Source organism: Festucalex cinctus, chromosome 14 (genome assembly GCF_051991245.1).
Source record: "Festucalex cinctus isolate MCC-2025b chromosome 14, RoL_Fcin_1.0, whole genome shotgun sequence".
In the NCBI taxonomy this organism is placed as follows: Eukaryota; Metazoa; Chordata; class Actinopteri; order Syngnathiformes; family Syngnathidae; genus Festucalex; species Festucalex cinctus.
This window is the reverse complement of record NC_135424.1, coordinates 19,143,167-19,165,552: the sequence shown is the minus strand read 5'-3', so window position 1 is coordinate 19,165,552 and position 22,386 is coordinate 19,143,167. Positions and strand designations below refer to the sequence as shown.

At 39.2% G+C, this 22,386-nt stretch overlaps 1 protein-coding gene across 7 annotated transcripts in view; it reads right to left on the bottom strand.

Moving 5' to 3' along the window:
- Positions 1-5,142: 5,142 nt before the first annotated feature.
- The window catches only part of LOC144000908 (prominin-2-like), a 29,031-nt gene continuing 11,787 nt past the window's right edge, over positions 5,143-22,386 (bottom strand). For 3 of the 7 annotated variants that reach the window (XM_077494690.1, XM_077494689.1, XM_077494691.1), the window contains 18 exons: positions 21,719-21,873; positions 19,884-19,949; positions 16,463-16,505; positions 16,235-16,397; positions 15,989-16,147; positions 13,339-13,462; positions 13,165-13,226; positions 12,806-12,893; positions 12,617-12,727; positions 10,832-10,879; positions 10,683-10,754; positions 8,719-8,751; positions 7,711-7,779; positions 6,958-7,017; positions 6,315-6,404; positions 6,109-6,221; positions 5,651-5,897; positions 5,143-5,336 (listed from right to left, as the gene is read on the bottom strand). In XM_077494690.1, the coding sequence (XP_077350816.1) occupies positions 5,334-5,336; positions 5,651-5,897; positions 6,109-6,221; positions 6,315-6,404; positions 6,958-7,017; positions 7,711-7,779; positions 8,719-8,751; positions 10,683-10,754; positions 10,832-10,879; positions 12,617-12,727; positions 12,806-12,893; positions 13,165-13,226; positions 13,339-13,462; positions 15,989-16,147; positions 16,235-16,397; positions 16,463-16,505; positions 19,884-19,949; positions 21,719-21,873 (1,706 nt within the window). In that variant the 3' untranslated portion in view covers positions 5,143-5,333. The remainder of the gene's footprint in view (positions 5,337-5,650; positions 5,898-6,108; positions 6,222-6,314; positions 6,405-6,957; positions 7,018-7,710; positions 7,780-8,718; positions 8,752-10,682; positions 10,755-10,831; positions 10,880-12,616; positions 12,728-12,805; positions 12,894-13,164; positions 13,227-13,338; positions 13,463-15,988; positions 16,148-16,234; positions 16,398-16,462; positions 16,506-19,883; positions 19,950-21,718; positions 21,874-22,386) is intronic. The other 4 variants (XM_077494692.1, XR_013278323.1, XM_077494693.1 and 1 more) reach the window with 4 other exon arrangements.

Genomic DNA, 22,386 nt, shown 5'->3' with positions numbered 1-22,386 from the left:
TAGCACTTAAGGCAAGGCAAGGCAAGTTTATTTGTATAGCACATTTCATACAGAAGGCAACTCAATGTGCTTTACACGAGGAAAGACAACACATAAGCATCAAGAAACAGTAGTTAACATTCAGAGGAAGAAAAATAAATGAAAATAGGTTACAAACTAACAATCTTAAAACATTATTCAACAAACTTTAAAAAATTTAACATAAGGAAGTTTAAAATGATAATGATAAAAATAAAAAATAAAAATAATAATAATAAAAAAAACACTTAATTAAAGCTGTTTAAAAGTCCCTAATCAAAGGTATAAGAAAAAAGCAAAGTTTTTAACCTGGATTTGAAAGCATTTACACTCGGGGCTGACTTCACTTCTGTTGGTAGCCTATTCCATCTGTGTGCAGCATAATAGCTAAATGCAGCTTCACCATGTTTGCTTCGAACTCTGGGTTCCACTAGTTGGCCCAAGTCTGTAGATCTCAGAGCCCTGCTGGGCTTGTACTCAATCAGCATTTCTTGGATATATTCAGGACCCAAACCATTTAGTGATTTATAGACGAGTAGCAGAACTTTAAAATCGATTCTACAGCTGACAGGGAGCCAGTGTAAATCCTTAAGTACTGGAGTAATATGTTCTGATCTTTTTGTTTTGGTCAGAACTCGAGCTGCAGCGTTCTGAATGAGCTGCAATTGTCTCATGTTCTTTTGAGAGAGTCCAGTTAGAAGACCGTTACAGTAATCTAGTCTGCTGGAGATAAAAGCATGGATAAGCTTCTCTTGGTCTGCTTGAAGCATGCAGTCCTTCAGTCTGGATATGTTTTTCAGCTGATAAAAGGCTGTTTTAGTGATAAATTTAATTTGATTACTGAAGGTCAGATCTGAGTCTATTAATACCCCAAGATTTCGAACTTGGTCTTTAGTTTCTAAAGACAGTGACTCAAGCTGTTTTTTAACAGCAATCCTCTTTTCTTTATTGCCGAAAACAATGAGCTCCGTTTTGTTTTCGTTCAGCTGAAGGAAATTTTGGTTCATCCAGTTGTTAACTTGCTCTAGAGAATGACACAATGCGTTAATAGAACTGCTGTCATTTGGGGACATAGATAAATACAGTTGTGTGTCATCTGCATAACTATGATAGTCAACATCGGTGTTCTGAAGCATTTGACCCAAAGGTAACATATACAGACTGAACAACAGGGGTCCAAGGACTGACCCTGGAGGAACCCCACATGTCATGGCCTTTCGATCAGATTCAAAATTTCCAATGGTCACAAAGTAACTTCTTTCCTCCAAATAGGACGTGAACCATTTAAGGACTGTTCCATTTAATCCCACCCAAGTTTCCAGCCTGTCTAACAGTATATTATGATCAATCGTGTCAAATGCTGCACTGAGGTCCAACAAGACGAGCACTGATACCTTCCCTGCATCAGTGCTCAATCTTATATCATTCAGTACTTTAATCAGAGCTGTTTCTGTACTGTGATGAGGTCGGAAACCTGACTGGAATTTATCCAAAAGTCCGTTTAAGCTCAAAAAATTGCTGAGTTGATTAAAAACCACTTTTTCAACTATTTTAGTTACGAAGGGAAGGTTTGCGATTGGCCTATAATTTTCTAGCAGGGAGACATCCAGTGTTCTCTTTTTTAGAATGGGCTTGACGGCGGCTACTTTCAGACATTTAGGAAGTTCACCTGATTGAAGTGAGCAATTAATTATTTGTTGCAAATCGATCTGAACAGATTTCACAATGGTTTTGAAAAAGCCAGATGGTATTGAGTCAAGACAGCTCGTGGAAGGTTTCAATTGCTGAACCAAGTCTACTACAGTATTTTGATCCACTGAGTCAAATTCTGTCATGGTAATTAAATTATTCCTAGGTGATTTTAAGTGCAGCATCGTTTTGTTATTTTGCTGGTTTGTAACAATGTTTGACCTGATGGCTTGTACTTTTTCACTAAAGTAGCAGGCAAATTCATTGCATTTATCTGTTCAGAGGAGTTCTGGCGCTGTTTGATTTGGGGGATTTGTAAGTTTGTCAACCACGCCAAATAGAGTGCGTGTATTGTTGAGGTTCCTACTAATAATTTCAGAAAAGTGTTGTTGTCTAGCTATTACTAACTCTTGGTTAAAATGACAAAGACATTGTCTGTACAGGTCAAAATGAACTTGGAGTTTAGTTTTTCTCCACTTTCGCTCTGCTTTTCTGCATTTAGATTTCAAAGTCATTATGTTGGTAGTACACCTCCAAGGTGTTTTAGTTCGGGATGAAATGGTCTTAGTTTTAATAGGAGCAACAGCATCCAAAACATTTGAGATTTTTTAGGTGAATTCATCCAGAAGTTCATCAACGGTCTCTGCATTTACAGTTGGTGATGCAGCCATTAATTCCATAAACATGTTGCTTGTATTCTCATTTATGTACCTTTTTTTAATCGAGACAGTAGTTGTTTGAACTTCTGGGATTGTTTGTAATTCAAAAAACACACAGGAATGATCTGAAATAGCCAGATCTTTCACCTCAACAGATAAAATGTCAACACCTTTAGAGATGACGAGATCAAGAATGTGACCTTGATTGTGTGTTGGACCTTTTACATGTTGTGAGAGACCAAAAGTATCAAGTATATTACAAAATTCTTTGGTATTTTTATCCAAGTTGTTGTCAACATGAATGTTAAAGTCTCCAGTTAAGACCAGATAATCATAGTCGGTACAAATTACTGACAGCATTTCTTCAAATTCCTCCATGAATCTGCCTTTTTGTTTTGGAGGTCTATAAATTATGACAATGACGATGTTTGGTTCACCTTTTACCAAAAGACTAAGATATTCAAATGAATTAAAGCTTCCCAATGAAATTTCTTTTCACTGAAATAGAGATTTAAAAATGGCAGCAAGTCCACCACCTTTTTTGCCATTACGACATTTGTTCATGAAACTAAAATTTGTTGGTGTTGCCTCATTGAGAACCGTGTTGCAGGAACCTTCTGTTAGCCATGTTTCACTGAGGAGAAATAAGTCAAGATCATATGTCAAAATAATGTAATGAATCAACAATGATTTGTTAACTAATGATCTTGTATTTAGTAGCGCTAGTCTCACAGTGGCAATCGGAGACGCTGGTTTAGTCAGAGGTTCACAAGCTATACTGACTAGGTTTGTAGCTTCTGACTTATTTCTTCTCATTTCTTTTGCCAACTTTCTACTTCTTGTAATCACAGGAATGCTACAAGCTTCCTTGGGTCCTGACTTATTCTGGGAACACACGTTTTTTATATTGTATATGTAGTCTGGACCCAAAGCATATCAGACCGAGCTATAGTTGAGATTCTCCATAGCCAAAGATGGAGGTCGGCGGGTGGGGAGCTGTATGCTGAGGCTTGGTGGAGTCAGACGATTAGTGGATAGCTGAATGTGGCGTCTTGGGGGGAGCATGGGCGAACCGTCATCAGCAGGCAGCTGCCTGGAGAGACTTTTATTTAGCTGTATGGAGAGATTGACCAGATTGCTCAACCTGTTGGTGAGACTCGCTGGCGAGTCAGTCATCGGGTCATTCGGGGGCGGTGCACAGCGCGGGGGTGCATCCGGCAGTGAATCCGGTAGTGGCGCTGTCTGGCAGGTGTCGCTTGGGGGCGATGAACAGCGCAGGGGTGCATCTGGTAGTGAAACTGGTGGTGGTGGTCGTGGTGGTGTTTGGCAGGTGTCGTTCGGGAGCAGGGGAGCTGGATGTTCGGTGTTTGGAGTGTGGGCAGATGAGGACAAATCAGTCTGTTCTGAAGGGCAGGGAGTGCAAGATAGTGAGCTAGCCTCACCAGATCCTCTTCTTATCGGTTGTTGTGTTTCATGTCCTTTGTTTTGGGAACATAGCGTCCAGTGACGCACGCTATGGAAGATGTTGGCTGTCAGTAATCTGACTCCCTGCTTATTGAGATAAATCCCATTGCGTTGGAAAAGATGGCGACGTTCACAAAACATAGAAAAATTGTCAATAAAGTTCACTGAGTAAGAAGCACAGATGCTTTTCAGCCATCTCGAGAGTGACATAATCCGACTGAAACGCTCATCACCTGGTCGGACAGTAGGCAGAGGACCACTCAGAAAAACCTCTGCGTTTAGGCATATTAGCTTGTGTAGAAGGGTAATAAAGTCTTGCTTCAGTATCTCCGACTGTTTTTTCAACACATCGAATGCTCCTGTGTGAATCACAATCGATCTCACAGTCGGGTAGTCAGTAGCAATCTTGTCGACTTTTTCAGAAATGTCCAGCACCATGTCATTAGCAAAACACAGAACTTTTGTGTTTTTTCTGCTGCACAGACGTTTAACACCAAACAAGGCTTTGTCGCCTATTATCAGTGTTTGTGTTTCAGTAGCTGAACGGATTTGCTGAGGAGGTCCGGTTTCAAACCTTTGACTGGTGCTGTGATCCCCCGAGGCTTGCTGGCTCGGCGACAGCACGGCAAACCTGTTTCTCAGTTCGATATCAGTATTTTGTCTTCGTCGGCCAAGAGACGGTTTCCTTTTTCTTGCTGGTACCAACGTCCAAGACTGATTTCTTGGGGTTGAGGTAGCCTTTTGCATAGGCCGACGTGTTTCCTCAGGCATTAGTTGGCGGTCAGGTCCAGCTGTTGGGCGACGACTCCTCAGTTTTGGCTTTGCTCCCAGCACATTCCACAGAGGGTTGGTGGATGGAGCTAGCTGTTTGTTAGCATGCTCATGACCACCGTTTGGAGACATTGGCAGTGTGGTGTCATTCCACGATTTTACATTCACCTCCACAAACATTTCAAGGCGGCGCATTCTTGTCTCCAGCACTGCCATCTTCTGAAGAAGTTTGTGGTATTCATCGGTCGAGATGGAAGGCATCATTCGTCCAGCCATGCTGCTAGTAGCAGTCGCGTGCTGATTAGCAGGCCGTGCTCACGTTATCGTGAGGAGTTTCCAAAAAAAAAAAAACAATGTTGAAAAATGCGCCCAGCTGGTTGTATCTACCAAACAAAAAGGTAGTACAGCCACATCGAGGCAAATGTCCAGGAAAAATCCCAGAAAAAGAAAGAAAAAAAAAAGAAGTTATCAGCTGAAAGAATGCAAAGCAAAGCAGGAGCAGAGCAGATTGCGTCTACACACTAGGAAAGCAGGAAGCAGCTTAAGTGCCATGATCTTTTTTTTTTTTTAAATCAATATTTGATCTATCTACTTTTATATCTATATCTATGTACAACATCTGTGCCAGAGTGCTTTACACAATTCATTTCTTATGTCTTCAGTTGTCCAACTCTCGCCGTTGTCACTCTGGAGATGGGGATCATGTCCTCACTCTGTCAATCTCATTTCTTGTCACTGGAAACAACACATCAGCACGCCAGAAATGTTCAGTTGGGTTGTCATAAATGTATTCATTTAAATATGGGCTTCCTGGTAAGAGGTGACAATTGTAAATATGGAGGTTGGGCAGTTCCAATAATACCATATTGGCTCACGTGGTAAAATGAATAGATGGATGGCTAAATAAATAATTCAACCTAATCCAGTTCATCAGCATATTGGATTGGAATACATTAATTGGTTGCCTAGATTACAATTACTTTTGTTTTGTGTGATTTGTTTTCTTGTGGCCGGTCTTGCTCGTGAGGTTTGTTTTATGGGATAAATACCTTTATATTTCGTTTGTGATGAGGTCCTGTATTTCTGCCTTGTCTTGCTGGTCTGCTGTGGGATCCTTCCTCCCCTGATGCTGAATATCTACCTGACTCCCCCGATACTGAATTTCTGCCTTCTTTCCCTGCTGGTTTGGAGTGGGTTCCTACATCCGCCGATACTGAATTTTTGCCTTGTCCCCCTGATGGTCTGGAGTAGGTTCCTACATCCACCATAATAACCCCGGAATGTGACAATTCGCTCCTTTGAAAAGAAAAAAACCCCAAAACGTATTAATTTGTCATTAAAAACGGTATTATTTTCATAAGAGCTAAATCAAAAATATTTTTAAATATCAGTATTTGGATCTTGGGAGGACCTAAAAATCCTGCACCCGCCACACAGAAAGGCTGGAGTCAGTTTCATGTTAATATGGGTTAAGGCTGCACGGACACTCTGGTGTAAATGTACTCACTCCTTGGGATCAGGATGCTTCATTCTCCTGTAGTACTTTGCTAGTTTCAAGGAGAGTACGATGCTGGGGACAAAGAAAGTCACGCACCAGCCGAGACTGAACCAGAAGGCATTCTAAAGGTAAGCAAGACATACAGTGAGCAGTAGCTCCAATCCCAAATGAATCATTTGGATCTGGTATTTCCTGCTTTGTTGGTTTTTGCTTACCAGAGATGACACAAGGGAAAAACACACGATGCTCTCAGCAGAGTCCAAGGCAGCAGCCAGAGGACCGCAGCGGGCCATATCCTCTGTAACCTGGGAAGGTTTGTTTTTTTCTAGTTACCTTGGTAAATTACTTACAAAGTATAGCAAATAAAGAATTTCTTAAATAATGCTGAGGTTTAGGGAAACATAATAGACAAATACAGGCCCAATTAATAATTACAGAAGAATGCAATTAGAATAATGAATAAGGTTGGCTACAGAGAATCAACTAATCAATTACTTATAGACTCCAAGTCTGGTATTTTAAAATTTATGGATATCGTGTGTTTGGAAATGCTTTGTAACAATTTGCCCAAAAATATCTTTACCATAGCCTTTTTTTGTTTGCCCATTAATAACAAAATCATTAATTGGTAGATTAACATGATGGGAACTCTTGACTTGATTCGGGTGAGAATTTCCCATTACGGATGTTAAGTTATATGTGCATATATTGTACGTGACAAAGGTGAAGTCACTTGCCTTTGGTGCAGGTGGCATTGGGTCACTTCCAGTGAGTGAGTGAGTGAGTGAGTGACTCTTGTTTGTTGCAATGTGTTAGTTAAGCAAACACAACATGCACACCTGTAGTTTAAGTCCTTACCTGAAATTTCATACATTTAAGGAGTGAAGTCATTGTTTCTTTCACGGTATTTTTAACATTCTGTGGGTGACAAAGAATCATCAGAAAAATATTAAAATCCTGAAGATTATTATTTTACAAGAATTAAGTATTTCAATTTTTATGAGAATAAGCTTTTAAAGAGGAAACATTAAAAAGGAAAGATGAAGCATTATTATGAGAACAGGCTGGCGACCAGTTTAGAGTGTACCCCGCCTGCTGAGATAGGCTCCAGCACCCCCCGCGACCCTTGTGAGGAGTAAGCGGTTCGTAAAATGGATGGATGGACAGTTTGTAAATAAATATTTTTAAAAAATAATGGCACACAGATCAAAGTAGTTAGTGTAAAGCCAACTATAGACTATGAAAAATAATACCAAGGGGGGGGGGGGGGTCATAAATTGCAAATGCATATTCCAAATAGACACTTATTATATGTTTTTGTGAGAGCAAGTGCAAGAAGGGAGCAGGAGAGAGAGAGAGAGAGAGAGAGAGAGAGAGAGAGAGAGAGAGAGAGAGAGAGAGAGAGAGAGAGAGAGAGAGAGAGAGAGAGAGAGAGAGAGAGAGAGAGAAACAGAGAGTGAGAGAGAGCGGAACAGAGAGACAGAGTGAGAGAGAAAGAGAGAGAGAAACAGAGAGAGACAGAGTGAGATTGAGAGTGAAACAGAGAGAGACAGAGAGAGAAAGAGAGAGAGTGAGAGAGAGAAAGCGGGGAGATTATGCGATTCCACTCACTTCCTTGAAGACTTCCTCATTCTCCTTTCCCAGACTCTTTTCTGCCTCCTTCAACTTTTCCACCATGTCCTAGAAGTAGGAGTACAGTACTTTTTATTAATGCATTTATGATAGGCACATGATCATGTATGTATGCACTATATGGATGTATTATATGTATGTATGGATAATGGCTTGTAAATGGCCAAAATCCAAAAGTACGACAGCGTATTGGGGACACGTATACTATTTTTTAGAGGGGAGGTAGAAAAAACTCCCAAATTTAACTTTATTAAGTGGCAAATTTGACAGTTTATAAAACTATTAAAATTACAAGAAATAAACTTGCAAATTTGCCACTTTTTTTTCTGAGTACAGCACTAACCCCTTCTAATATATATATATATATATATATATATATATATATATATATATATATATATATATATATATATATATATATATATATATATATATATATATATATATATATATATATATATATATATATATATATATATATATATATATATGTGTTGTTCCAAAATGTTTGACCCCATTTCGTAGGCCAATAATTTTGACAAATTTCGTTGGAATTACCTCAAATTTTGACAGCTCGTGTAGAAACGTTTCAAGTTTTTGTGTGTAAGATCGAGCTTATACAAAACACAGGAAAGGAAGTTCTGAATGTCCTAAAAAGCACTTGGGCTGTAATTCCGAAATATAACCTGGTACTTGGTGTTGAACGTTTATGAAAATCTGTCATTAGAACCAACAAATATTTGTACTTTTCTTTAAATTTAACCACCCCCCCCCCCCAAACCCCCCCCCCCCCCCCCACACACACACACACACACACACACCTACATAGTGGTGTGTGTGTGTGTGTGTGTGTGTGGGTGTGTAGCCCTAATATTCCATCGTACAATTCGAAATCTATGGGAAACTGGCCAAACAGAACAATAGATCAATAGATGTTATCTATCTTATCTATGTAAGTACAGTATGTGTGTTGTAAGATGAGCTCACCTTTATCTTTTTTACAGTGGCGCTCATTTTGACCTGCAAAGGAAAAGCAGATGTTGAGCAACAGTTGACATCGTACATCATTTTACAGTCTAGAGCAGTGTTTCTAAACCTTCATTGAGCCAAGGCACCTATTTCACATCGAAAACAAACTTTTAGTCAGCTAGTGCAAGATTATTTGATTGTGGTTCCTGTTAATAAATGTGGTTGGCAAAGATAAATTAACCAAAACAGTTTAATAAGAAAACTAATCATTTTTCATCCAAATATTGACCGTGAATAATTTCCCGCAGCACACCTGATGGTCGATCACAGCCCACTGCTGTCGCGGCACACTGGTTGAGAATCACTGGTCTGAAGGGTTACAGCCACATTCAAGGATGGAATGCAGATTATTCACGACCAAGTTGATAATGGTTTGCTTGCTGTGTGTTAGCTGGTTACTTAGCTTATTCATTAGCTAGCATGCTAGTTGTAAATCTAACTAGTTTGTTAGGGTAGTTTGTTGTTAGCCTGTCGTTGTTTGTTTGCGTGTTACTTTGCTCGTTTGTTTGCTAGTGTGTTACTGGTTTAGTTAACTAGTTTGTTTTTGTAGTTTATTTAAACAGCTCATCGGTTAATTTGTAGGCTAGTTTGTTAGTTTCATAGCGTGCTTGGTATCAGTTTGGTTGCTTGTTACTTTATTCGACAGACATTTTGTCAACTAACTTATTATGTTGTTGCTGTTGGTAAGGCTGTATTTAGCCAGTTAGTTTAGTTTATTTCAGTTTATTGGCTAACTCGTTTCCTAGCAGTCTTGGTATTTATTTATATTGTTAGTTAGCTAAATTGTTTGTTAAGCAGAGGTGGCAAATGGGTCTGGATCTGGCTAGGTCTCTACCAAAAGCACTTTAATTGCTGCTTTTGAAACGAATTCGCAGGCCGAAATAAACAGCGCCCCCTGGCGGCCAAACGGGAAAAATCCCTCTGGTCTCACTTTGTCAGTCCGGGCCTGTCCTCGATTGTACGGACTTAGGTCATTTGTCCTTGTGTGGTTGCTGTCGGTTAGCGAGACAACATGGCCGCACATGCGCACCTTAGATTGTGCCGGGGTCACAGATAGCACCTTGACACTCGTCATGCTCATTTACCTTCTAGGGAGCTAGCTAACTAGCACAGGAGGCTAAAGCCAAACAGCGGGGCTTTTCCTTTCTGGCCTTGGATTTGTCACCTCTGTTTTCTAGCTAGTTAGTTTTGTTTCTTAACTTACTAGCTAGTTTGCAGAGGTGGGTATCGTCATTGACTGGAATTGATGATTGATGGAAGCGCCCACCTTTTGGCGAGTGCTTCAGCACTTTCAGCGAATGCTTGATAATGTGAAGCCTTGAAAAAATGCACAGACGGAGCAGTGAATGAAGCCGAGTTACTTCTGTCAATCGCGCTGAGTACACACGGTCCTTCTCAATCCGTGTATATTGATGATGCCCACCTCTGCTAGTTTGTTGGCTAGCTTGTTAGTTTAATAGCAAACATTGTAAATGGGTGTTTTGTAGGTGTAAGTTCTTAGTTTGGTTACCCCTTTGTCAATTAGCGAGTTAATTAGTTTGTTGCTAGCATGTTGGTATTTATTGCATTTATTGTCCTCGAATGCAGGATTAGTCCTTTAGCTAACTTGTTAGATAATCTGTTACGTTTTATAAATATGCATTTTGGGTTTTTTTAACTATTTTTTGTTGTTGTTCTAATTAGGCTGTAAGCTAACTTTAATATGTTAGTTAACTGGTTGAATAAAAAAAATTTTTAAGCTCGTTTGTTTACTAGCTTGTTGTTTAGGTGGCATGTCAGTTGGCAAGCTACTTGGCTTGTCTGCCAGTTTGACAGTTAGGTTTAGCGCTAGCATGGTAGTTTAACCTGGTATAATAAGATGTTAATTTGCTAGTTTATTAGTTGACTAGAAAGAAGCATAGTGTGAGGAACAGGTCACGCACTAAATCTGGATTGATCTTCGTGGTTATCGTGTTCTTAATGGTTTTCAGATCCTCGCTCTCCTTTTTCAGTCCCTAAAAGGTGACAAAATTGGCAAATGTGTTAACGTTCACTGTGCTCATTCCAGACAGTTGTTGTTGAGGGGACTCACTGCGTTGTTAAACCCCCGTATTAGGTTGTCCAATTCCTTGGTGTCAATCTGGTGCAATCAAAAACATTATATGATAGCTCAGACATAACATGACAATGATATTATTTTTTAAACTATTGTATTAAATATACACTGATGTACAGCTAAAACCCTTGGCAAACCACCCCAGAGTTAAGTAACCCCATAATATATAATCTTCCCCTAATTACAACAAACTGTAGTAAACTGTCATGTTAAATAAACAAATACCCAACACAGGATTATCCACCTGGGAGTATAACGGAAAATATAGTGTTATACTATCAAAATGGTCTTTTTATAAAACACTAGCATCAATATTCTCAAAAGATACCAATGTTTCCATATTAAAATACAAAGGTGGGCATCCCATCAATATTGACGAAAGGTCCATCAATCCGTCAATGATGGGCACCCATTTTTATTGACGATTGACGGGAAACTTTGAAGAATTGACGAACTAAGCAATGACAGAAGAATCGTCAATCGATCAATAAATCTGGCATCCCGTCAATGATGGGCGTCGCATTTTGGTAACAAATTGACGGAAAATTGACGGATGCCCACCTCGAATGATGAAAACATTGACAGACGCTCATTTTGCTGAGCTAATGACGGATTGACAGTTCATCTTGAAATAGTGGCGGACGGACAAGGACGAAAAGGGTGTCCTGACTGTTGACGACTGCCGAATGACCGACGCTCAAAAATTCACTGATGCGCCAACCTCTGGTAAAATGTAATTTTCTTGGAAATATGATGTTGGATGGGGAATTTAACCCGAAAAATTCAGAGATAGCATTTTCCATCAAAATACAGCACTTTAATGTTTCACATCAAAAACTACCATCATTCCAAACTATAGCATATTGATTTCGGAATACAGGATGGAACTCTCGCATCTTAGAATACATGGTTAGCATTTTCATGTCAAAATATATCATCGTTGTGTATTGATTTTAATTTAAAAAACAGCATTTGCTGCAAAACATTGCCATGTTTGTGGAATGTATTGCAGTGATATTTGGCTTAGTTTCCATATATGCCGTTAACTTTTATTTTCTTCTTGGAAGTTAGTGACGCTCCCGTATAGTAAGATAGCATTCTGCCCACTAATTTTAAATCCTGTATGTGACAGTCTGCCAAGAAAAAACATTTTTTGCTGTCTGTATTGAACATATTTTGAGTCAAATATTCTATAAATGACTCGGATAAAATTTTATTTTACATTAAAGTGTATAGCGAGGCCATTTTTTTTCTCTAATTACTGTTACTAATTGTCCAATTAATGTATACGGTATTTGACATTATCTAGTGATTAATAAATGAACAAATGACAATCAAGCAATATCATACGAAAGGGATTGACCACCATCCCCTTTTTGAGCTGATTCAAGTTGCTGGTTTTGTCATTTGTCGTTTCCTAAAGTAAAAGCAGATGTTTGCAAATGTCGGATTATGATTAAACCCAAAAGATAATCAGTCTGCTTTCGTGAAGGACTACAGAAATCAGAATAATTACTGTTGAGAGGCTGTGGAGTCTAAACCATTACTCGATTGACAAAATAATTGTCGATTAAGCTGATAATCGATTAGTTGTTAATTTTGACACAAAACAATGTGAGACCAGGCTTCAGACACTGTCACACTTGTTACCCATGTTGATGTTCTACAAAAACTCCCTAACTGCTATGCAATGAAATCTTGATATAAAACTACAATTTTTGACTAAATTCTCAAGAGCACACACACGTGTTTTCAGCACACCTGTTTGTCAACTGGTATGTTGTCGAGTTGCTCGAGATTTCTGTCCATCTCCTCATCAAAGATCTTGATTTGGGGCACCTCAAACTCACCGATATCGAGCACATCTTCGTACTGTGGACAAAGAAGATGTGCTTTAAAATGTGCACGTAATTGCCACCAAATGCGAGAGTGGAAGGAGCGGAAACTTACCGTGGATATATCGAACTGCTGATCAATTTCATCATATTTCTCACTCAACTTGAGTACAGACCACACAGACTTGTCAGTCCGACACTGACTGCAAACAAACATTATATCAATTGCGATAAACTGCAGACAATGTTTATAGTTGTATTTACCATTTTTAGTTCCTAATTATAACCAAGTTTCATCTGATTTACAATGTAGTTTATGCTTTCCCAATTGATGTTGCCTGTTGGTGTGGCCCTCGACAGCCGATATTGTTTTGTCTCCTGACCCCTTTGGACAATTAATTGCACACTCCTGAACTATGGTGGACTCTGGGTTTGTAATGCAGAATAAACATTTGTGTGTTGATGTTTCTCTACCTGAATATATCAGGCAAATTGTCGCCTGAAATCTTGAACTCCTTCAATTCGAATGGAGCCACCTTTGGAGCAAATGATCAGAAAGTGGGGGGTGGGGGGGGAAGCATGTTCACTCATGTGAATATGACTTTTTTTTTGGTTTTTATTATTTAAAGCATTTTACACATGATTTACCTTCAGCAGTTCTCCGCTTCTCCAGGGAGCACACACCAGTGTGTGCAAGTTGCCGCCCGGCAGGAAGAGCACTGTCACAATCAGCATGAGCAGCCACGAGAACGCGAAGCTCAAACTTGCTCCGCTGGAAAGAAGAAGAAATTAAAAAAAAACAACAACAAAAACACGGTTACCTCTGACAAGCAGAACAATGACGAGTGATTTTCGGATGTTTGTGAGCAACCTTAAGTTGAAGCCATAGCTTTTGCTATATTTACCTGAATTATTTTTTCATGGCGTAAAGATAATGATGCAAAGTGACATATGTAGGGCTCTACCTTAACTTTTTTGATGACCATCCAACGTGGCTGTTGAGGTGACTCTCTAAAGTTACTAGCCAAACAATTTCCACTGGCCAATTTTTTTCCCCCAGTGAAAATTTCCGATGATATTTTTTTTCTTTTTGAAGCCTTTTTTAAACATAAGGTAACAACAGTATGTCTATTGGCGCATGTTATGTCTTATTAAAAACACCGATTCTGATATAGTAAAGTTAATTTACTTACTTCCACATCCATACAGTCTGTGAAAGGCCTGTTATTTTTTTCCCGATGGCGTGAGCATTTCAAAACATCTTCTCCAACTCAGCATACTTTAGTGCACTTTCAATTGAGAGTATGGTGATATATCTACAGTTTATAATTCTACACATTTAGAGAAATGTTTAATGGTTGATTTACACCAGAAAACTGCCCATCTCTAGGCTTGCAACATTCACATACAACTGTTATATAACTGTGCACCATTTCTCACCTTAATTCGTTCGATGATCCCGACAGACCTCGACTCGATTTGCCGAGACTCCACGTGTTTAGCACTCGTGAAATAAGAGAAATACAATTGTTGGCACTGTTAAACTCGGGGAGTAATGACTTACTGGTTTCTTTATCGCTGTCACATGTGGAGTCGCGATGTTAATGGTTCTTGGTAAACCACAACTGTCAACAAATCGCTCCTCATGGCGGCCGTTTTTCAGCAAATCTCTACTGTCACTCTTGCAAAGTTGTCAAACACGAATGAGTTCGAGGGACAGGGACGCTTGCATTCATTGTGAAGCTCCAGAAGTAAGACAAGTCGTGACATGCTTCCCGCGGCACCTCCAAAATAAAAGTCACTTCAAATTTCGGCTGTCAAGACACCTTTATTGTGACGAGGTCCGACAACAACGTGCGCAAATGACATTTTCAGAGCTAGTTTTTAGCAAAAGCACGGCATTTTGTAAGCTTACTTTGAGCCTTGAAACTTGTATTACCAGCCAAATTGGCTAGTAAATATTTATGACCACCTGCCAAAATGAATTTTAACCCTATATATATATATATATATATATATATATATATAATGAGGGAAAAAAATGAAAGTACTAACTATCTAATTTAAACAACACAGTGACCCCTCACCTATTTGCAAATCCCTATTGACACATTTGTATTATTTTCTATGAATCATGTGCTCAGCTATATTTTATTGAAATAGTACTTTTCCACCTTACAAGGCCCTCAAAGGACTTTACATTCATCTACTCATTCACCTAGTGATGACGCATCAGGAGCAACTGGGGGTTCAGTATCTTGCTCAAGGATACTTAGACGTGATCACAATGGTATGGGATTGAACCCACAACCTCTGGGTTGGGAGATGACCATACCACTGAGCCACACCACCCCCAACTCAATTGTTCTATTAGGATCTGGGTTTTGGTTTGGGTTTTTCTTAGTCATGTCATGTTCTGTCACGTCGTCTTATCATGTCCACCTGTGCTCATCTTACCATTCCCTTGTGTTATCCAATCAGCTCCCCAAGCCACTTGTATCTTGTCCAGGTGTCTCTGGTTAGTATGTGTATTTAGTTCCCTGCTTTTGTTCAGTCCTTGTCGAGTCTTTGTTGTTGTCACCATCACACCTGGTTTCCCCTGCGCCTCTGAGTCCTGCCCGTTTAGTTTGAAACTAGCAAGTTTAGTTCCCAGCCTTGGTTTGTGTTTTGTTGTACTTTGTTTGTTTATGAGTTAAATTCAAGAATGCTTCAGAGCATTTGTTCCTGGTGTTTTGTGGTGTGTATGAGTTTGATGTTTAGTCTACTTATTTATGTATTTATTTATCTCTTTATTTACTTGCCTACTTATTTATTTACTGGTGTAAAATATATTTACTTGTAAAAAAAAAAAAAAAAAAAAAAAAAAACTTTGTTTATGTACAGCACTTTGTATACAGCAATGCCTGTTCTTAAAGCACTTTATAAATAAAGTTGAGTTGAGTTGAGTTGTGTCTCGGTCAATGTGGTTGCGGGGATTCAAAATATGAATTGTCGTTGCATAATGTCGCGCCGTCGCAAAGTGCAGCCCATCAAATGCACAGAAACGTTCACATTGTGACAATTCCGAACATCTGCGCATTTCTCTACATTTATGCAATGCAATGCAAATCGCTGACGTTGACAACAGTACTACAACGGCCTCAAGTTTAGGGTACTCGGGTAGTGATTTGTTTTGTTTTGTTTTGTAGTTTTTAACATATCCCACTGATATATTGATGATGCACAGTTAGCAGTGCTACTTTAGGGCATCGATCTGGGGGTAAAAGTAATAATTTAGCCAACACTGAACAGCACTCACGCCATTAAGGTTTTTCCACCACAATTGGCCATGCCTGAGCGCAACGTGGGCTCTTGAGGATATCTCAGAGTCAGACCAAAGTGTCCCAAGATGAGGGCCTGGAGGTTACAGAAGACCACCAAAAGGACTATGAAGCAAGCGACAAGGCACACGGGCCACCTGGTGAAGAAACAACCGCCAGACAATAAATAGATCTGGCCTCCTCTCCTTGCAGCCGTCGATGATAGACGCTCAGGGGGTTCTTACCTGAAACTTTCAGCTAAATCCACATTACTCTGGTACCCCTGGATCTTGTCCTTTATTCCATCCACTGTTCCAGATATGCCAATATTCTCAATGTTGTCTAAAAGGCTATCTATGTTTTTGGAAATATCCTCTTGGGCTGAATCCAGTTTAGTTTGGACCGTATCTAAAAAAGGGACAAAACGAGTAGTTTGATATGTGACATGGCAAGAGAACGTCATGATTACTCACCTTGAATGCCGTTGATCTTCTCTGTGACTTTCTTCATTTCTTTCTACAAACAAGTCAAACGGTTATGTTTTTGTTTTTAATGTGTTGCAGCTTCTATCACTCAAACATTCAGCTTACAAATGCATTATGTGCATCCATCCATTTTCTACAATGTTTTACTTTGTTTGTGCTGTCATTTGTCACTGGGATTTTTGTCCATTAAGCCCTCTTCCCACTGCACGCGCCAAGTCGTGCTGCCCCGTGTAAAGACGTCAGCGCCGTGCCGGCCTGCGTGCCCATGTTTGAAAGGTATCCCACTTCTATATTCTTAGGTTTATTTGCATTTTTACCATTTCAGTCCATACGTTTTGCTATTTAAATTACATCTTAACATTTTCCTTCCAATGTTTTGACATCAACCGGATAATTTCCAGCCAATCCTGTTGCGTGACGTGTTCGTTTGGCAACCCCAATACAATCTGGTACTGACACCGGACATGACGTGACTATTTCCGAAATACGCACTCCACTGGCAGGCAAGTAGCGGCGCCGCGTGAATGGACTTTACACTGTCTTTTAATCAAAAACAGCATAATAACATGTAACAGCAGCAGCACCCAGTGCTCAACAGATTCTCTGTAGTGGAAATATGAAATTATGTGATCTCAACAACAGTTTGTGCTCTGTCAGTGGTTCTCAAGCCTGGTCCTTCTGGCTGCTTTCCATATCTCCCTCAGCCAACACAGGTGAGGATCATTATTATTTTAATTGTCCTGAAGGAGTTTATAGGCAAAAAACAAACAAACAAACAAACAAACACCATTGCAAAGCTCGAGAAGATAAAAGTGTATGCTTGTAAAACCTCCGTTCACCCTTGCCAAGTTCCAGACAGAAAAGAATGATCGAGACGGACGTAAAAAATGCCAAAACTGACAATTTCTCTAAGACAGTTATTTTGTCAACATTCTGAAACCGAGGGAACAGATGGAAGCATCACAAAGCTTGCTAGCGGACCTTCGTGTAACGCACTGATCTGTATATATTACTGGATAGCTGATAGGCCAAGACTTTTGAAGCCGTGAGGCCGCCATATTACCCCACCAAAGTTGACACAGACAATTCAGCCAGGGCTTCCCTGAGTTTATTTGATGCCTGAATTTATTTCCAAACTTAAACCAAATAAAGAAAAATTGGTCTGTGATTTTACTTTCAAATAGATGCAAAATTATGCCGAGAGTATTATTTATTATTATTCTGTTTAGCACATAGCAGTTATAAATTTAGGTTCGATGCTAATTAGCTCCAACAGGCATCTCGTCGGGAAACAATTTTGATGCTCATTAGCTCCAACAGGCACCTGTTCCCATGTCAGGTCTCTGACAGATGCTATTCTGGCTGACTTTTAAGATGAAACACTTTGATGTGAGTTCAGTTCAACAGGATATAGAGGGTTTAACCTTCACTGTATCCAGTTTATGCCAATTTAAGAGGTGATTCCTAAATGTAGACAGTCTGCATCAGTCATTGTTGTAAAAAGGTCATTTACGGGCCAACGAGGTTTAGCACACAAGCCTTGAATGGTTCTTAAAAATGTATTAAAATGCATGTACAAGTGCATACAATTGTGTTTTTATATGTTAACTGAGTGATGGAAAAGATCAATGTGAATAAATGTTAAAGATGAAAAATTGAGACCCCCAGTTGTTTTTGAGTTTTTCATTTTCCTTTTGTGGTTCGATCAGGGGATGTCGTTAGTATTTGTTAACTGTGGGCATGTGAAGCCCTTTGACACTTTTGTGCGATTAAGTGCGATATAAATAAACGACTTGAAAAAATATATTTTCCTACACAATTAGTGTTTTTTGGCTTTGACACAGTGCATCAGAGGAAATATTGGATACACTGTAACAAGTTTTACCCTGCTTAAACTAAAAAAATAAATAAATAAAAAATGTCCAGATATCACATCTAAAATATTTGACTTCACAGAAACGACATCGAGTGACTTCGTATGACCTGATTATTTCATGTTGATGTAAACAATAATTCTTCACTTAAACCAACCTTAACTTTTTGCCTTGATCCAAAATATTTTCTCAACATTGTGGGTACTGAACCAAATTAATTCACTTTGTTTGAACTGAATTAACATATTCAATTTGAAATCCCACATTTTATAAAGAACCACTGATTGTCAGTGAGCAGCAGCAGGAACTCAGGGACCATCTGGTGATCTAAACCTCCAGAATAAGAAAATAAATCATTTAGGGCTGCACGATTTTGGAAAAACATGCGATATGCAATATAGTTGTTGAATATCACTATATTGATATCATTGCGATATTCAACATGTACCTAAAGAAATCATATTTTTATTATCAAATGAAAGAATAACATTTTTATATGTGGTAAAATAATTGTTTGGGGGCGGGATATGCAAATGTAACGAAACCAGGAAGCCAGCGCCGACGCAGGGGCTAACAAACAAACCCAACATGGACGAATGGACGCTGCAATTAATTCTGTTCTTGCAGAATTACTCACCGTTTCCTTGTTGAATGTTGAACAGCGAGAGGCGCTTCGTGCATTTTTAGCTGGTAAGATGTTCGTGCTTTTCCCCCCTTCGACAAGAACGAACACGAAATGTTCACCCGTAGCCGTGATTGGTTAAAAGAAAAACGTGTAGAAACGTGTCCCGCCTTTTCCCGATGAAATTACTATGGAGAGGTACCAGATGGATATGTACATATTGCCAGTTTAGGTTAAATATAGAGCGGTTTCTAAGCCCTGGCAAACCTCGTGGGGGTTACAGAAAATGGATGGTTTCAAACAGCCAATGATACACAAATGTTTAAAACACACATTAAAAGTGTAATTAAAGGGTAACTCAACACTAAATCAACTTTTTTTTTGCTGATAAACTGTATAAACTGCTGTCTGCAAATGCTGTCTACATAACCTGGTCATTATTTTGACATTTTAGTGTTTGTTAAACACTTGAATTTGGTGCCACTTTAAGGTTAAACACTGAGATAATAAACACAATTTGGATGTTTGTCCTCTCAATACACGAAAACTTGCAGACTACGTCACTTGTGGATAATGACGCAGTCGGCCCCGCCACCCACCGGATCAGTCTCGTACACACCGCCTTAAACGTTAGCGAGTTGCTGCTGTCAATCACAGCCCGACCACGGCCAACCCTCTCCCCATTCGCAACCCAACGGTTTTCCAGGCAACACCACCTTTGAGCACCGATTTCAAATGGAGCAAGAGTCTGACTTCCTGTTGAGTTACCCTTTAAATTGGAAAAATAATGTACAGTATAATGATGATGATGATGATGATATTTTTATTATTATTATTATTATTATTATTATTATTATTATTATTATTATTATTATTATTATTATTATTATTATCATAAGCTTAATTAACTTACCCCTACGTCTGTCTTGTCCAACTTATCTATAATTGCATCCAGTTTTTTATCATCGGTTTTGCTCAACTGTGGAGGACAAAAAACATAAGACATTGACATGTAGAATTCTACCGCAACATGCACAATTTTGTTAACAGCAGACATTCTGTTTTTTTTGTTCTCATTTCTAAGCTCAGTGGCAGCTTGACATGCGCAATGTGCAGCCACACAGAGGTTCTAAGTTTGTTCGTAACTCTATTGGAGTCGATATAGATGTCCTTGTCCGCTATCTTGTGGCATTTTGAGGCAAATCTATAGCTTTTTCTAGGGGGCTTAATTTACTCGTACATTTTTGCTATATTTGTTTGGGCTCAGACCCGAGTAGCAGTTATTGTACATTCTGTATGTGTTGCTTTTCTGTGTGCGTTAAAATAGCTGTTGTGTTAAAGGACAGTGTGTAGAATTTAGCGCCATCTGCGATGAACTAATTCATTTTAAAAATACTAATTTCAAAAATAACTTCCATCACATCAATGTACATTTTTTTATGTAATTATAATATGTTTAGAAATCGCTAAATATATAAAATAGGTCATGCGGCAGGAGCCTGCCATGTCTCGCCGCCATCTTTCTGCAACCGATACCCAAAGGGGAAGAATTTCACGGACATAATGAGCCTCTGTTGGTTGCTTGAAGCTAGTGTCTGACCCAATGACCTTCCACAGCTGGGGCCTGGATGTGGTCGTCGCTGAGTCCCGTGATTCGGGCTCCCGATGCTTGTCTCCCTCTGCTCTCGCGAGATTTTTCAGTGAGTTCTTGCTAGCCACACTTGCTTGCCGCACACTCCAAATAATAATTGGTAGTAGGCTTGCAAAGTAATGTCTCTCTGGGGCACCATAGTATGCGTGCTTCAAAATTGTTGCATTCTATGGGGTATATGCCATGGAAGAGGCGGGACGTGATTTTGCACATCAGTCTGTTTCCGGTCCGTGTTGCGAACACGCAACCAAGGGGCACAAAGTCGGAAGCACAAGTATTTTTGTCGCAGCCCACACGTCTCAAACCGGACCGGAAACAAACTGATGTGCAAAAACAGCCCTGCCTCTTCCGTGGCATATATCCCATTAGTGTATTCTATTAGTTTATCACTAGATGCCACTAAATCCTACACACTGTCTCTTTAAATATAGAGTCAAGTTTGTGTGTCAGTTTGACGTTAAAACGTTTTCCAAAAACTCAAGCAAGCACGCTTTGTCAAGTGAGACTGAAGTTTAAAACACAGGAAATTGGCAAGTACAACATAAGCATGGATTTATCCAACGTTAGTGGGCAAACACATGCCAACAATGTCTACTGTATTGCTTGTTTTTGTTGATCATCTCGAAATCTCAATATTGTTCATGGAACTGCGCTGGCCTCATATTTGGAAGGCATACACTTTGTGTGTGTGGCACATCAGGCAGCAAATTGGAACGTGGCGTCTACTATATTCATTGATGTAAAAATAATAATAAATAATCCTTTGAGTTTATTTAGCTTGAACATGTACAGTACTGGTCAAAAGTTTTTACATTATTTAAAAATTTTCTTGAATTGTACATGAATACTGAAGTTATTCTTATCATGAGGAAAGATTGATTGAAATATATGGTAAACAAAAAAAAAAAAAAGTTAATCGAATCTGAATGTTTTATAATTTAGATTCTCCAAAGTAGGCTAACTTGTCATTTTATCACATTTTTATCACGTGAACCTGAAAATGAAGTACATTTTCATTTGAGGGAATACTGAAATCAGTTGTCCAACCTGTAAGGAACCAGTCAGGATGAGTACAGTATGTTATTGGTCTTACTTACTTCGTCCTTTGACTCTGTAATGTCCTTTTTCATCTTCACCAAACCATCTTTTAGCGAGGGAATCGTGACATATTTTTCAATTCTATCCAAATCGTCTTCGACCGTTTTCATATTTGCCTCCAGCTCTTTCTTCGTATCCTTCAGGGTCACCACATCTATTCATACAAATGATAAGTATGCAGTTTAGCAAGGGTGACCATATCAAAACACCTGACCAACATTCTTTGTCTGTCTCGTGAAAGAATCAGCCTCAACACATTTGCATAATTTCACCATCTCTATCATCTAAATAACCAGTTGTCCCAAGTTATTCTAAAAATAGGTTGGATTGTGCAAAAAATGTTTCATGTTTAACCCATTTTATGCATATCGAATGTTTTAGTTTTTCTCCTGCCAAAGAATGGCATTTATATGGATATAAGGGATTTTGTGTGAATGTGCTCGACAGTCACACAAGACTACAAGCAGGCATTTCCGGCCATCCATATGCACAGTAAACAAACTACCACAACAAAAACCTCCACACCAACTTGCCAAAAAAGAAAACTTGACCTACACTTCTACCAATCAACCGACATACCCATGTTTGCAATTTATTAACCTACCTAAAACTGCCTACATAACAAAAACTACCAACCCACCTACCTACCTAAATGGAAACAAAATAG